This window comes from Erpetoichthys calabaricus, chromosome 11, assembly GCF_900747795.2.
Source record: "Erpetoichthys calabaricus chromosome 11, fErpCal1.3, whole genome shotgun sequence".
In the NCBI taxonomy this organism is placed as follows: Eukaryota; Metazoa; Chordata; class Cladistia; order Polypteriformes; family Polypteridae; genus Erpetoichthys; species Erpetoichthys calabaricus.
In genome coordinates, this window is record NC_041404.2 from 107678742 (window position 1) to 107690829 (window position 12088).

Genomic DNA, 12088 nt, shown 5'->3' on the forward strand with positions numbered 1-12088 from the left:
AGACTGAAATTTAAAGGTATTTGAATGCCGTTAAGTTGGTGAAAAAATGGTTCATCAGTGTGTGACACCAACTGTCAAACATGGAGAAGGAAGTGTGATGGTCTGGAGTTATTTTGCTGGAGGCAGAGTTGGTAACTTGCATAGAGTGACTGGCATTCTGAATCAAAAGAGTAACCACAGTTTGGCTGTAAGTTAAGCAAAAGGGGTTTACTTTGATGAATCATAAATCTGAATAAAGTTTTGTACATTTAATGATTCCTTGACTTATTTTTTTTATTTGCCATTGTTTATTTGTTCCATGTCTCGATTTTATGAAAACATTAATGCATTAAACTATGTGCATTTCTATAAAAACAGAAAAAACTGAAGTGCTCTAAAACTTTTGACCAGTAGTGTACATAGCAGGGTTGCTGGAATATACATCACTATTCGAATATAATTTGAACATCTGTATTAAAAAAAAAAAAAAAGCTATTCAATGGCAAATGTTCATATTCGATTGTAATTTTTTTTTTTTTAAACCATGTGCTTGTGGCTGTACATGTGACTTTGTATTACCTGAGACACACTACTGCAGTACTTTTGTACTTTGCATTTGTTTTGTATGGAAGCTCTGAACCGCACAGTGAAAAAAAATTTGGAACAACTCTTATCTCGTACGTACGTGAAAATATCTTGTACGTACGAGATACTTTCACGTTCGTACAAGATACTTTCATGTACATACGAGATGTTTTCACGTACGTGCGACATGTTTTCATGTACGTACTAAATACTTTCACTAAGTTAAATTGCAGGCAATATTTGCTTAGCCCAAATGTAGGTACACTTGGTATATTAATTGGCTGACTTATCATGTCATCGTGTTTACGGTAATGGGAAAAAGAAAAGACACCTTCTTTCAGTTTTATTACATATCAGAGGCACGGACGGTTATTCAACCATTGATTGCCCCTTAAACATCTGACTTGTGCGCATATGGGAATGTGTAAACTTTGGTAGAAAAAAAGGACTTGTATCCGCATTTGGCTGTCAAAATCTAACTGCAGTCTCTCTTGTTACAGAACTCTAAAATGATGAGCCAAATTGATTTAACAATTTAGAGTGTGACTTCAATATTACAATCAGTCTAGTGCCGTTTATATGAAGAGGGAGATGTATGCCAAAATTTACCACTCAATTTGACAATTCTACCAGCGGTGGTTTAGGCAAAATTCAACTGCACTTAACAAAAAACATATCTCTTTGTTAAAAAACTTTGAAAATTACAGAGATCCAAATCGATTAAACTCTTTAAAGCGCATATTACATATCACAGTCAATTGAAAAAATCTGTCTTCTTCACATCAGCGATAACAGGGCAAGTTAGTCAATTAATTTCCCTATTTGGACTAAGGAAGTATTAACCGGCAATTTAACTTAGGGATCCATCTTGTCAAAAACGTAACATTAAAAATCCGCTGCAACACGATTTAGATCTCTGCTGAGCCTTTAAATATCGCAGTTCGTTTTGCACAGTGCAACGGATGACCCAGTGTGCCAGGTTTGCCAGTGGATTTGTCTAGGATATTCAAGTTTGGCATTTTAACAAGGGTATATTTTTTGTCTGAAAACAGCGGGAGTTAAAGTGGCCCGAATTGGATTTAACTCTTTAGACGCACGTTAAATCCCACAGTTCACTGGTGCAGATAAGCGATCGAGTGTGCCAGGTTTACCAGTGCATTAAAATAGTGAGCCCACATTGGACTGCATAAACTTCACATATACAGTAATCCCTCGCTATATCGCGCTTCGCCTTTCGCGGCTTCACTCTATCGCGGATTTTATATGTAAGCATATTTAAATATATATCGCGGATTTTTTGCTGGTTCGCGGATTTCTGCGGACAATGGGTCTTTTAATTTCTGGTTCATGCTTCCTCAGTTGGTTTGCCCAGTTGATTTCATACAAGGGACGCTATTGGCAGATGGCTGAGAAGCTACCCAACTTACTTTTCTCTCTCTCTCTCTCTTGCGCTGACATTCTCTGATCCTGACATAGGGGGATTGAGCAGGGGGGCTGTTCGCACACCTAGACGATACGGACGCTCGTCTAAAAATGCTGAAAGATTATCTTCACTTTGCTCCCTTCTGTGCAGCTGCTTCGTGAAGCGACATGCTGCACGGTGCTTCGCATACTTAAAAGCACGAAGGACACGTATTGATTTTTGATTGTTTGTTTTTATCTGTCTCTCTCTCTCTTTCTCTGCACCTGACGGAGGGGGTGTGAGCTGCCGCCTTCAACAGCTTTGTGCCGCGGTGCTTCGCATACTTAAAATCCAAACAGCCCTACTGATTTGTTTGCTTTTCTCTATCTCTCTGACATTATCTGCTCCTGACGCGCACTCCTTTGAAGAGGAAGATATGCTTGCATTCTTCTTAATTGTGAGACGGAACTGTCATCTCTGTCTTGTCATGGAGCACAGTTTAGGCTTTTGAAAAAGAGACAAATGTTTGTTTGCAGTGTTTGAATAAAGTTCCTGTCTCTCTACAACTTCCTGTGTTTCTGTGCAAATCTGTGACCCAAGCATGACAATATAAAAATAACCATATAAACATATGGTTTCTACTTCACGGATTTTCACCTTTCGCGGGGGGGTCTGGAACGCAACCCCCGCGATGGAGGAGGGATTACTGTACTACCTTTTCCCTTCGAACCAGCATCAATTCTTATAGGTACACTTGCACAAAGTCAGGGATTTTGAAGGATTATAGACAGGTGTATGATCAACCAATTATACCAAACAGGTGGTAATGATCATCAATGTCACACGTAGGTTGAAACACAGTCATTAACTGAAACAGAAACAGCTGTGTAGGAGGCTTAAAACTGGGTGAGGAACAGACAAACTCTGCTACCAAGGTGAGGTTGTGGAAGACAGTTTCATGTCATGGCAAGATTGAGCACTGCAACAAGACACAAGGTAGTTATACTGCATCAGCAAGGTCTCTCCCAGACAAAGATTTCAAAGCAGACTGGGGTTTTAAGATGTGCTGTTTAAGCTCTTTTGAAGAAGCACAAAGAAACGGGCAACACTGAGGATCGTAGACGCAGTGGACGGCCAAGGAAACTTAGTGTAGCAGAAGAAAGACACATCAAGCTTATTACCCTTCAAAATCGGAAGATGTCCAGCAGTGCCATCAGCTCAGAACTGGCAGAAACCAGTGGGACCCAGGTACACCTATCTACTGTCCGGAGAAGTCTGGCCAGAAGTGGTCTTCATGGAAGAGTTGCAGCCAAAAAGCCATACCTTCGACGTGGAAACAAGGCCAAGCAACCTAAGTATGCACGAAAACATAGGAACTGGGGTGCAGACAAATGGCAGCAGGTGCACTGGACTGGCTGTAGCAGAAGGCAGTTCGTCAAAGGGCTGGAGAGCGGTACAATAATGAGTGTCTGCAGGCAACAGTGAAGCATGGTGGAGGTTCCTTGAACGTTTGGGGCTGCATTTCTGCAAATGGAGCTGGAGATTTGGTCAGGATTAATGGTGTTCTCAATGCTGAGAAATGCAGGCAGATACTTATCCATCATGCAATACCATCAGGGAGGCGTATGATTGGCCCCAAATTTATTCTGCAGCAGGACAACGACCCCAAACATACAGCCAAAGTCATTAAGAACTATCTTTAGCGTAAAGAACAACAAGAAGTCCTGGAAGTGATGGTATGGCCCCCACAGAGCCCTGATCTCAACATCATCGAGTGTGTCTGGGATTATATGAAGAGACAGAAGGATGTGAGGAAGCCTACATCCACAGATCATCTGTGGTTAGTTCTCCAAGATGTTTGGAACAACCTACCAGCCGAGTTCCTTCAAAAACTGTTTGTTAGTGCACCTAGAAGAATTGATGCTGTTTTGAAGGCAAAGGGTGGTCACACCAAATATTGATTTGATTTAGATTTCTCTTTTGTTCATTCACTGCATTTTGTTGATTGATGAAAATAAATGATTAACTCTTCCATTTTTGAAAGCATTCTTTGTTTACAGCATTTTTTCACACCTGCCTAAAACGTTTGCACAGTACTGTAACTTTAATTGAATACGGCTTATTAAATAAAACTGTATATTGTTCTCATGCTTGAAAATGTAGCATCATTCTATTATTTCCAACGAAAGTACTCATACCAATTATCAGCCTACCACAGTCATTAAGTACTCGTTATCGCCATATATTTTTGATGTTTAATTACTTATGTTAGAACTCGTACAATCAGAGGGCAGGGCTTTATTAGTGGTATTATTGTTTTAATATTTCTTTTGGTTTCCACATTAGGGCTACATTTAGGAATAAACTCATGATACTTGTGCACCAGAAACACATCAAATATGCAATAACATTAATGTGCATCAGCACAAACGTTTCACAATACGTTTTTTTAAATGTAGAATAACCAACCAAAATGAGTAGAACCCAAGTTTTCTGAAACCCATATTGTTTTTTTGTTTTTTTTTACTGCTGAAAAGCATCACATACCTTAAAAGGTTTCATCACTGTGGCTTGCACACTTTCTAAAATCAATTTAGTATTCCCCATGCTTTTTTTAAGAGAAAACGTTAAGAACTTTCTGCTATCTAATCCAATAAATCAATATGACCAACATGCTTCCATGGTAAATATATCTTTAATATTTCCTTAAAATATCTACAGTTTAAAATTGTTATATTTTAAAATCGTTTTTAATGCTTTTCTTATTAGAAATGCCATGCCAAAAAAATTAAGCTCACCTTAAGTCAAACTTCGGACAAAACTGTAAACTGTTTACCATCAACAGCTGATGAATGTGTCCATCATGTGAACTGTATGCAACATGTGAATGTTATGTGGATGTATTTAAATTATTATTCAATGAATTTAAAAATTTGCCTCAATTCTTATCTTTGGGGAAAACCTTAATAATTTCTGGAATCAAACACTGAATGGTCAGATAGAAGGGGAGATTTTTCTGGTTGTTTCAGAATTTGTTTTATATGGCCTAAATATTTAGCTAAAATTGCCAAGCAATTTTTGTCATCGTGTACATTCCTCCTCGGGCGGACGTGGAGTCAGCGAGTGACATCATCCATTCTGCTGTTGCTAAGTTACAAACGCAGCACCCTGAGGCGCTTGTGCTAATCGCTGGAGACTTTAACCATGTGACGCTAGACAAAACATTACCTACATTCTCCCAGTATGTGGACTGTAACACCCGGGGAAATAAGACTATTGATTTACTGTATGCAAACGTTAAAGACGCATACAGCGCCACCCCGCTGCCTGCGCTTGGGAAACCAGATCATAACCCGGTTCTGCTTCAGCCTCACTACAAACCAAAAGTGAGAGTCCTACCTGTAACCACACGATCATTCAGGAAGTGGACCCCGGAGGCTGAGAATACTCTGAGAGAATGTTTTGGAACTACAGACTGGTATATCCTGCAGGGATCTCATAGTGAGAACATTGAGGAAGTTGTTGACTGCACTACTGAAAACATCAACTTCTGTATGGACATTGTAGTACCAGTAAGAACTGTATGCTGCTATGATAACAACAAGCCATGGATTACAAGTGACATCAAGGGCCTTTTGAACCAGAAGAAAAGGGCTTTTAAAGACGGTGATCAGCATGAGCTCAAGCGCGTGCAGAAGGAACTCCGAGTCCAGCTCAGGGCGGCGAAGGAGCAGTACAGGAGAAAGCTGGAGCAGAAGTTGCAGAATAACAGCATGAAGGAAGTGTGGGATGGGATGAAGATCATCACTGGCTGCAGCTCGAAGCAGGGTACCACCATCGAGAGAGACGTGAAGAGAGCAAACCAAATGAACAACTTCTTTAACAGGTTTGACCACCCTAACCCACTCTCTCACCCTCACCTCGGAGTACTGCACCCTCCACACATCCTTCTGCTGATACCAGAGAGACATCCCCACCCATAATTACAACAGCGCAAGTGAACAGAGAGCTGAGGAGACTTCGTGCCAGCAAAGCAGCGGGTCCAGATGGAGTATCGCCACGACTGCTGAAGGTCTGTGCATCGGAGCTGGGGGGTCCTCTACAGCGCATCTTCAACCTGAGCCTGGAACAGGGGAGAGTCCCGAGGCTTTGGAAAACATCTTGCATCACCCCAGTCCCAAAGGTATCACGTCCTAGTGAGCTGAATGACTTTCGGCCTGTTGCTGTGACATCACATGTGATGAAGACCATGGAGAGGCTGCTGCTTCACCACCTTAGGCCACAGGTTCAACACGCCCTTGACCCTCTGCAGTTTGCATATCAGGAGAAGGTGGGAGCGGAGGATGCCATCATCTATATGCTACACCGATCCCTCTCTCACTTGAACAGAGGCAGTGGTGCTGTAAGAATTATGTTTCTAGACTTCTCTAGCGCCTTCAACACAATCCAACCTCTGCTCCTTAGGGACAAGCTGACAGAGATGGGATTAGATTCATACCTAGTGGCATGGATCGTGGACTATCTTAAAGACAGACCTCTGTATGTGCGTCTTGGGAACTGCACGTCTGACATTGTGGTCAGCAACACAGGAGCGCCACAGGGGACTGTACTTTCTCCGGTCCTGTTCAGCCTATATACATCGGACTTCCAATACAACTCGGAGTCCTGCCATGTGCAAAAGTTCGCTGATGACACTGCTATCGTGGGCTGCATCAGGAATGGGCTGGAGGATGAGTATAGGGACCTAATCAATGACTTTGTTAAATGGTGCGACTCAAACCACCTACAACTGAACACCAGCAAAACCAAGGAGCTGGTGGTGGATTTTAGGAGGCCTAGACCCCTCAAAGACCCCGTGATCATCAAAGGTGAAGATGGTGCAGACCTATAAATATCTGGGAGTGCAGCTGGATGATAAATTAGACTGGACTGCCAATACTGATGCACTGTGCAAGAAAGGACAGAGCCGACTATGCTTCCTTAGAAGGCTGGCGTCTTTCAACATCTGCAATAAGATGCTGCAGATGTTCTATCAGACAGTTGTGGCAAGCGCCCTCTTCTACGCAGTGGTGTGCTGGGGAGGCAGCATTAAGAGGAAAGACGCCTCACGCCTGGACAAACTGGTGAGGAAGGCAGGCTCTATTGTTGGCATGGAGCTGGACAGTTTAACATCTGTGGCAGAGCGAAGGGCGCTCAGCAGGCTCCTATCAATTATGGAGAATCCACTGCATCCACTAAATAGTATCATCTCCAGACAGAAGAGCAGCTTCAGCGACAGACTGCTGACACTGTCCTGCTCCACTGACAGACTGAGAAGATCGTTCCTCCCCCAAACTATGCGACTCTTCAATTCCACCCGGGGGGGGGGTAAACGTTAACATTTAACACTATACAAAGTTATTGTCTGTTTTTCACCTGCATTATCATCTTTCTTTAATATTATTTATTTATTGTATCAGTATGCTGCTGCTGGAGAATGTGAATTTCCCATTGGGATTAATAAAGTATCTATCTATCCATCCATCCATCCATCCATCCATCCATCCATCTAGCAGATTTTACCAGACAGGTTACATACCAGTTGTAGTTGCTGGGCAGCACAGAGGTGCCAGGACTGAACATGGGGTTCAGCTTGAAAGCTCATAAGCTGTGTCTGCATGTGTTTTCTTCAAGTTGCAGTACCTCTGGAAGCAGAGGACTGGGAAGACAAAGGTGTAGCAGTGAGGAAAATGTTTGATGAGGTAAGGATGAGCGTGGTCAGTTTGCTATAACCACACAGAGAAACACAGTATGTGAAATATGGCTCTCTAATGCATGAAGATGTGGTCAGTCATGTATGAACTGTGTAGGATTTCAAGTGCTGCATATGCAAATGACAGCTTTCAGTGCTCTTGTAATCACTGACAGGTGTGTCCAAAGGACGGAAGAAAAACCTGAAGAAGTAGATTTAAAGGTTCTTCAGTTGGCGGGAATGAGGGTGTGTTGAGTGCCTCATTTTAGTAGGGGTGAAGTTTTTTTGCACTGGTTTGTATATAGGGACTGTACAGGATGTGAAATTAATGGATGGAATGCTTAACTGGTATCTTTATTTCTATTTATTGTCATTTTTAAAACATTGTTTTGATCATTATTTACTGTTTAAAAGATTTACAAGTGCACTAGAAGATATTCACTTTTGTCAATTTTTTGCACAAGAAAATTGTCTTTTTTAAAAAAAAAAAAAAAAAAAAAAAGAAAACATTTTGCACATCCTGAGTCAGCCTCTAAATTCTGTTTCACTGGTCCTCGGTTGTTACTTGTCCATGTCCCGGTTTACATAGTGTCGGGGGCACCTTGTAACATGCAAATATGAGCAGCCCATACAGTGCACAACTGAACTATTAAACTAGATTACTTATCCCACTAAAACATATTATAAAAGAAAGTACTTATATGTAAAAGTAATAACAAAAAGAACTGTGCTTTTTATTTAAATAAACTTATGAAAAGCGATAAAAGTTTAATTACCGCATCCAGTAATGTTTTCAAAATAGTTACATATGTCAAGTTACTTACATCTTCTTCCTTTTCTTCCTCTTTCTCCTCTTTAATTTTCTTCTTTTCTACAGTGGTTTCTGTGCTATCAGTTTTCTCCCTAGATTTAGACCTGAAATGCCAAAAAATAATTAAAATCATTGGTTTTCAGAATTAACTACAACACACTTGTGTGTTACTTTCAATATGTATATCTCCAAGTGTTTACAGACAAAACAAATTTAAATGCGCCGACTAATGCCGATGTCAAATTGGCCGTATGTGAGTTACAAACTGTGCAAATCACTGCTCTTGAGGCGCTGGTGTGGGTCACCTGTACACATAGTTTAATTGCCGGTACAGAGTAGCACAAACTAAACTTTGTGTCTTGGCAGCTGCCTGCCAGGTCTGTGTAAGGCTGTATTTCTCAACTACTGGATGCGCCACCATGGGTTGCGGTTTACCATCATTGGTGCACAAGTGGGTGGCGGTTGGACGCCTAAGAAATGGGCAGCACTTCACAATGTTTTTCCTCTGTTTCTATGTAAGCTCACTTTAATAAGGCGCAATGCCACTTACACTTGTTTCATCAAGGAAAGATTTGCAATTACTGCTAGTGGGTAATCAATGAATTTAAAAGAGACAAGACTGGGGTACAGAACCATAAAGGTTGAGAAACACTGGTATAATAAAGGCAAAGTGGGACAAATACAGAAGAACTAGCCACATGGTGAGGCACCGATCAAAATAATCCTTAAAAGGTCCTCCAAGAGTCAGAAAACAAAACACAAGACCCTGTGAAATAATAATAACAAAAGATTTATTACTATGGCTGATTCTGTAAATTTCTACAACATTATGATCTTATTGTTTACCTATCATCTTTGGAAGTAACAATGAATCACCTGAACTCTGCTGGCCATAAACTCGTTCATGACTGAATCAAAAATAAAAAAAATATATTATAATTAAAAATAATCACGTTTGCTATAATAAAATCACAAATATACACCTCTTAGTAACAGGTTTAAAGGAATTGAGTATGTCATCAAGGAGCTTGAATCAGAAAAGAAGGTAAATATGTAAAAGGTACAATCTTGCAAAGAATATAGTTTGATCGTGAAAACCAAAAAGACAGATAACGAGACCTAAAGCTTGCTGTTTTTGTGTTCTTCTTAATATTGTGACAACTCTGTTTTGAATTTAGTAGAGCTTATGTAATTTTTTTTTTATATATAAACAGAGTATTGTAATAGTCTAGCAACAATAGAATGCTAGAAAAGCATTAAACAGATTCTTGATGTCAGAATGTGTGTGGTGATATAAAAAAATGTAAAAAAAAAAATATATATATATATTATATATATATATATATATATATACAGTGAGGAACAGAAGTATTTGAACACCCTGCGATTTTGCAAGTTCTCCCACTTAGAAATCATGGAGGGGTCTGAAATTCACATTGTAGGTGCATTCCCACTGTGAGAGACAGAATGAAAAAAAAAATTCAGGAAATCACATTGTATGATTTGTACAGAATTTATTTGTATTGCACTGCTGCACATAAGTATTTGAGTATTAACACTGAGAAAATCAGTGTTAATATTTGGTTCAGAAGCCTTTGTTTGCAATTACAGAGGTCAAACATTTTCCGTAGTTCTTGACCAGGTTTGCACACACTGCAACAGGGATTTTGGCCCACTCTTCCACACAGATCTCCTCTAGATCTGTCAGGTTCCGGGGCTGGCGCTGAGCAACACAGAGTTTCAGCTCCCTCCAAAGATTTTCGATTGGATTTAGGTCTGGAGACTGGCTAGGCAACTCCAGAACCTTGATATGCTTCATACGGAGCCACTCCTTGGTTATCCTGGCTGTGTGCTTCGGGTCATTGTCATGTTGGAAGATCCAGCCACGACCCATCTTCAGTGCTCTGACTGAGGGAAGGAGGTTGTTGCTCAAAATCTCACAATACATGGCCCCATTCATCCTCTCCTTAATACAGTGCAGTCGTCCTGTCCCGTTCACAGAAAAGCACCCCCAAAGCATGATGTTTCCACCCCCATGCTTCACAGAAGGGATGGTGTTCTTGGGATGCAACTCCTCCTTTTTCCTACAAACACGGCGAGTGAAGTTTAGACCAAAAAGTTCCATTTTGGTCTCATCTGACCACATGACTTTCTCCCATGCCTCCTCTGGATCATCCAGATGGTCATTGGCAAACTTCAGATGGGCCTGGACATGTGATGACTTGAGCAGGGGAACCTTCCGTGCAATGCGTGATTTGAAACCATGACGGTATAGTGTTCTACCAACAGTGACCTTTGAAACTGTGGTCCCAGCTCTCTTCATGTCATTGACCAGCTCCTCCCGTGTAGTTCTGGGCTGATTCCTCACCTTTCTTATCATCTGTGATACCCCACGAGGTGAGATCTTGCATGGAGCCCCAGTCCGAGGGAGACTGACAGCCGTCTTTAGCCTCTTCCATTTTCTGACAATTGCTCCAACAGTTGATCTATTTTCACCAAGCTGCTTGGCAATTGCCCCGTAGCCCATTCCAGCCTTGTGGAGGTCCACAATTTTGTCTCTGGTGTCTTTTGACAGCTCTGTGGTCTTGCCCATGGTAGTAGTTGGAATTTGACTGACTGTGGGGTGGACAGATGTCTTTAAAGAGCTCAGACAGGTGCTACTAATTAAGATTACTAAGTGGAGTAGAGGTGGATTTCTTAAAGGCAGAGTAACAGGTCTTTGAGAGCCAGAATTCTTGCTGATTGCCAGGTGTTCAAATACTTACAGTGGTGTGAAAAACTATTTGCCCCCTTCCTGATTTCTTATGTGTACGCCTGATGAGCCAAGAATAAGGGGGAAACACGTGTCGCGTACTCTTTGCATTATTTGACAGTAAACTATTTTCAACCATTCTATGATCTGCTTCTCACAACTGAAAGCACCGTGGCTCATGTTAGCTGACTTGCTGGCCAACCATAAGCGTTACCTGGTAGGTAACCACCCACTCACTTCACTCCCTTATGGGAATCGAACCTCGACGTCAGCGCTAGAGGCAAAGCCCCTAAAATTGCGCCATGGTGTGTGGTTCGTTTATTTGACAGCATGTAGATCGGGGTAATTACATTCACGGCATTCGTAGTCTGTGTCACAATCTGATTGTATGGGTGGTTACCTACCAGGTAACGCTTATGGTTAGCCAGCAAGTCAGCTCGAAGTGATCACTCGAGTGAAGGCAGCTTCACAAAAAAACAGATCCTTAACAAATTGTTATTGGTATATTTTCCCTCAATTTAAAAAGGTTTTCTTTTCTTCTTAAAAAAAATTTAAAAGCAGTACTTCGCCGGTGTGAAGCGCAGGGATTTGAGCGACTGACACATACAGACATATTCATGAGTGCAGGTACTTCGGAAAGAAAGCACCGTGTAAACCTAAAGTTTAAATTAAGTTCATAGACCTACAAAAGGTTGCCATTGATTTCAGGCAAGATTGCTTTTCTCTTGTACAATTATACGTTGCATTCTCAACAGTGTGCTTGCACAGCTTGGTCATATTACAACCGGAGTGCTGAACTGACAACGTGGTATACAAAACAGAACTATA

At 41.2% G+C, this 12088-nt stretch overlaps 1 protein-coding gene across 1 annotated transcript in view; it reads right to left on the reverse strand.

Annotated features, from left to right (window-relative positions):
* Positions 1–12088, reverse strand: part of ddx46 (DEAD (Asp-Glu-Ala-Asp) box polypeptide 46) — a 155973-nt gene that overhangs the window by 87650 nt on the left and 56235 nt on the right. Inside the window, exon 4 of the mRNA XM_028813700.2 lies at positions 8522–8612. Coding sequence (XP_028669533.2) covers positions 8522–8612 — 91 coding nt within the window. The remainder of the gene's footprint in view (positions 1–8521; positions 8613–12088) is intronic.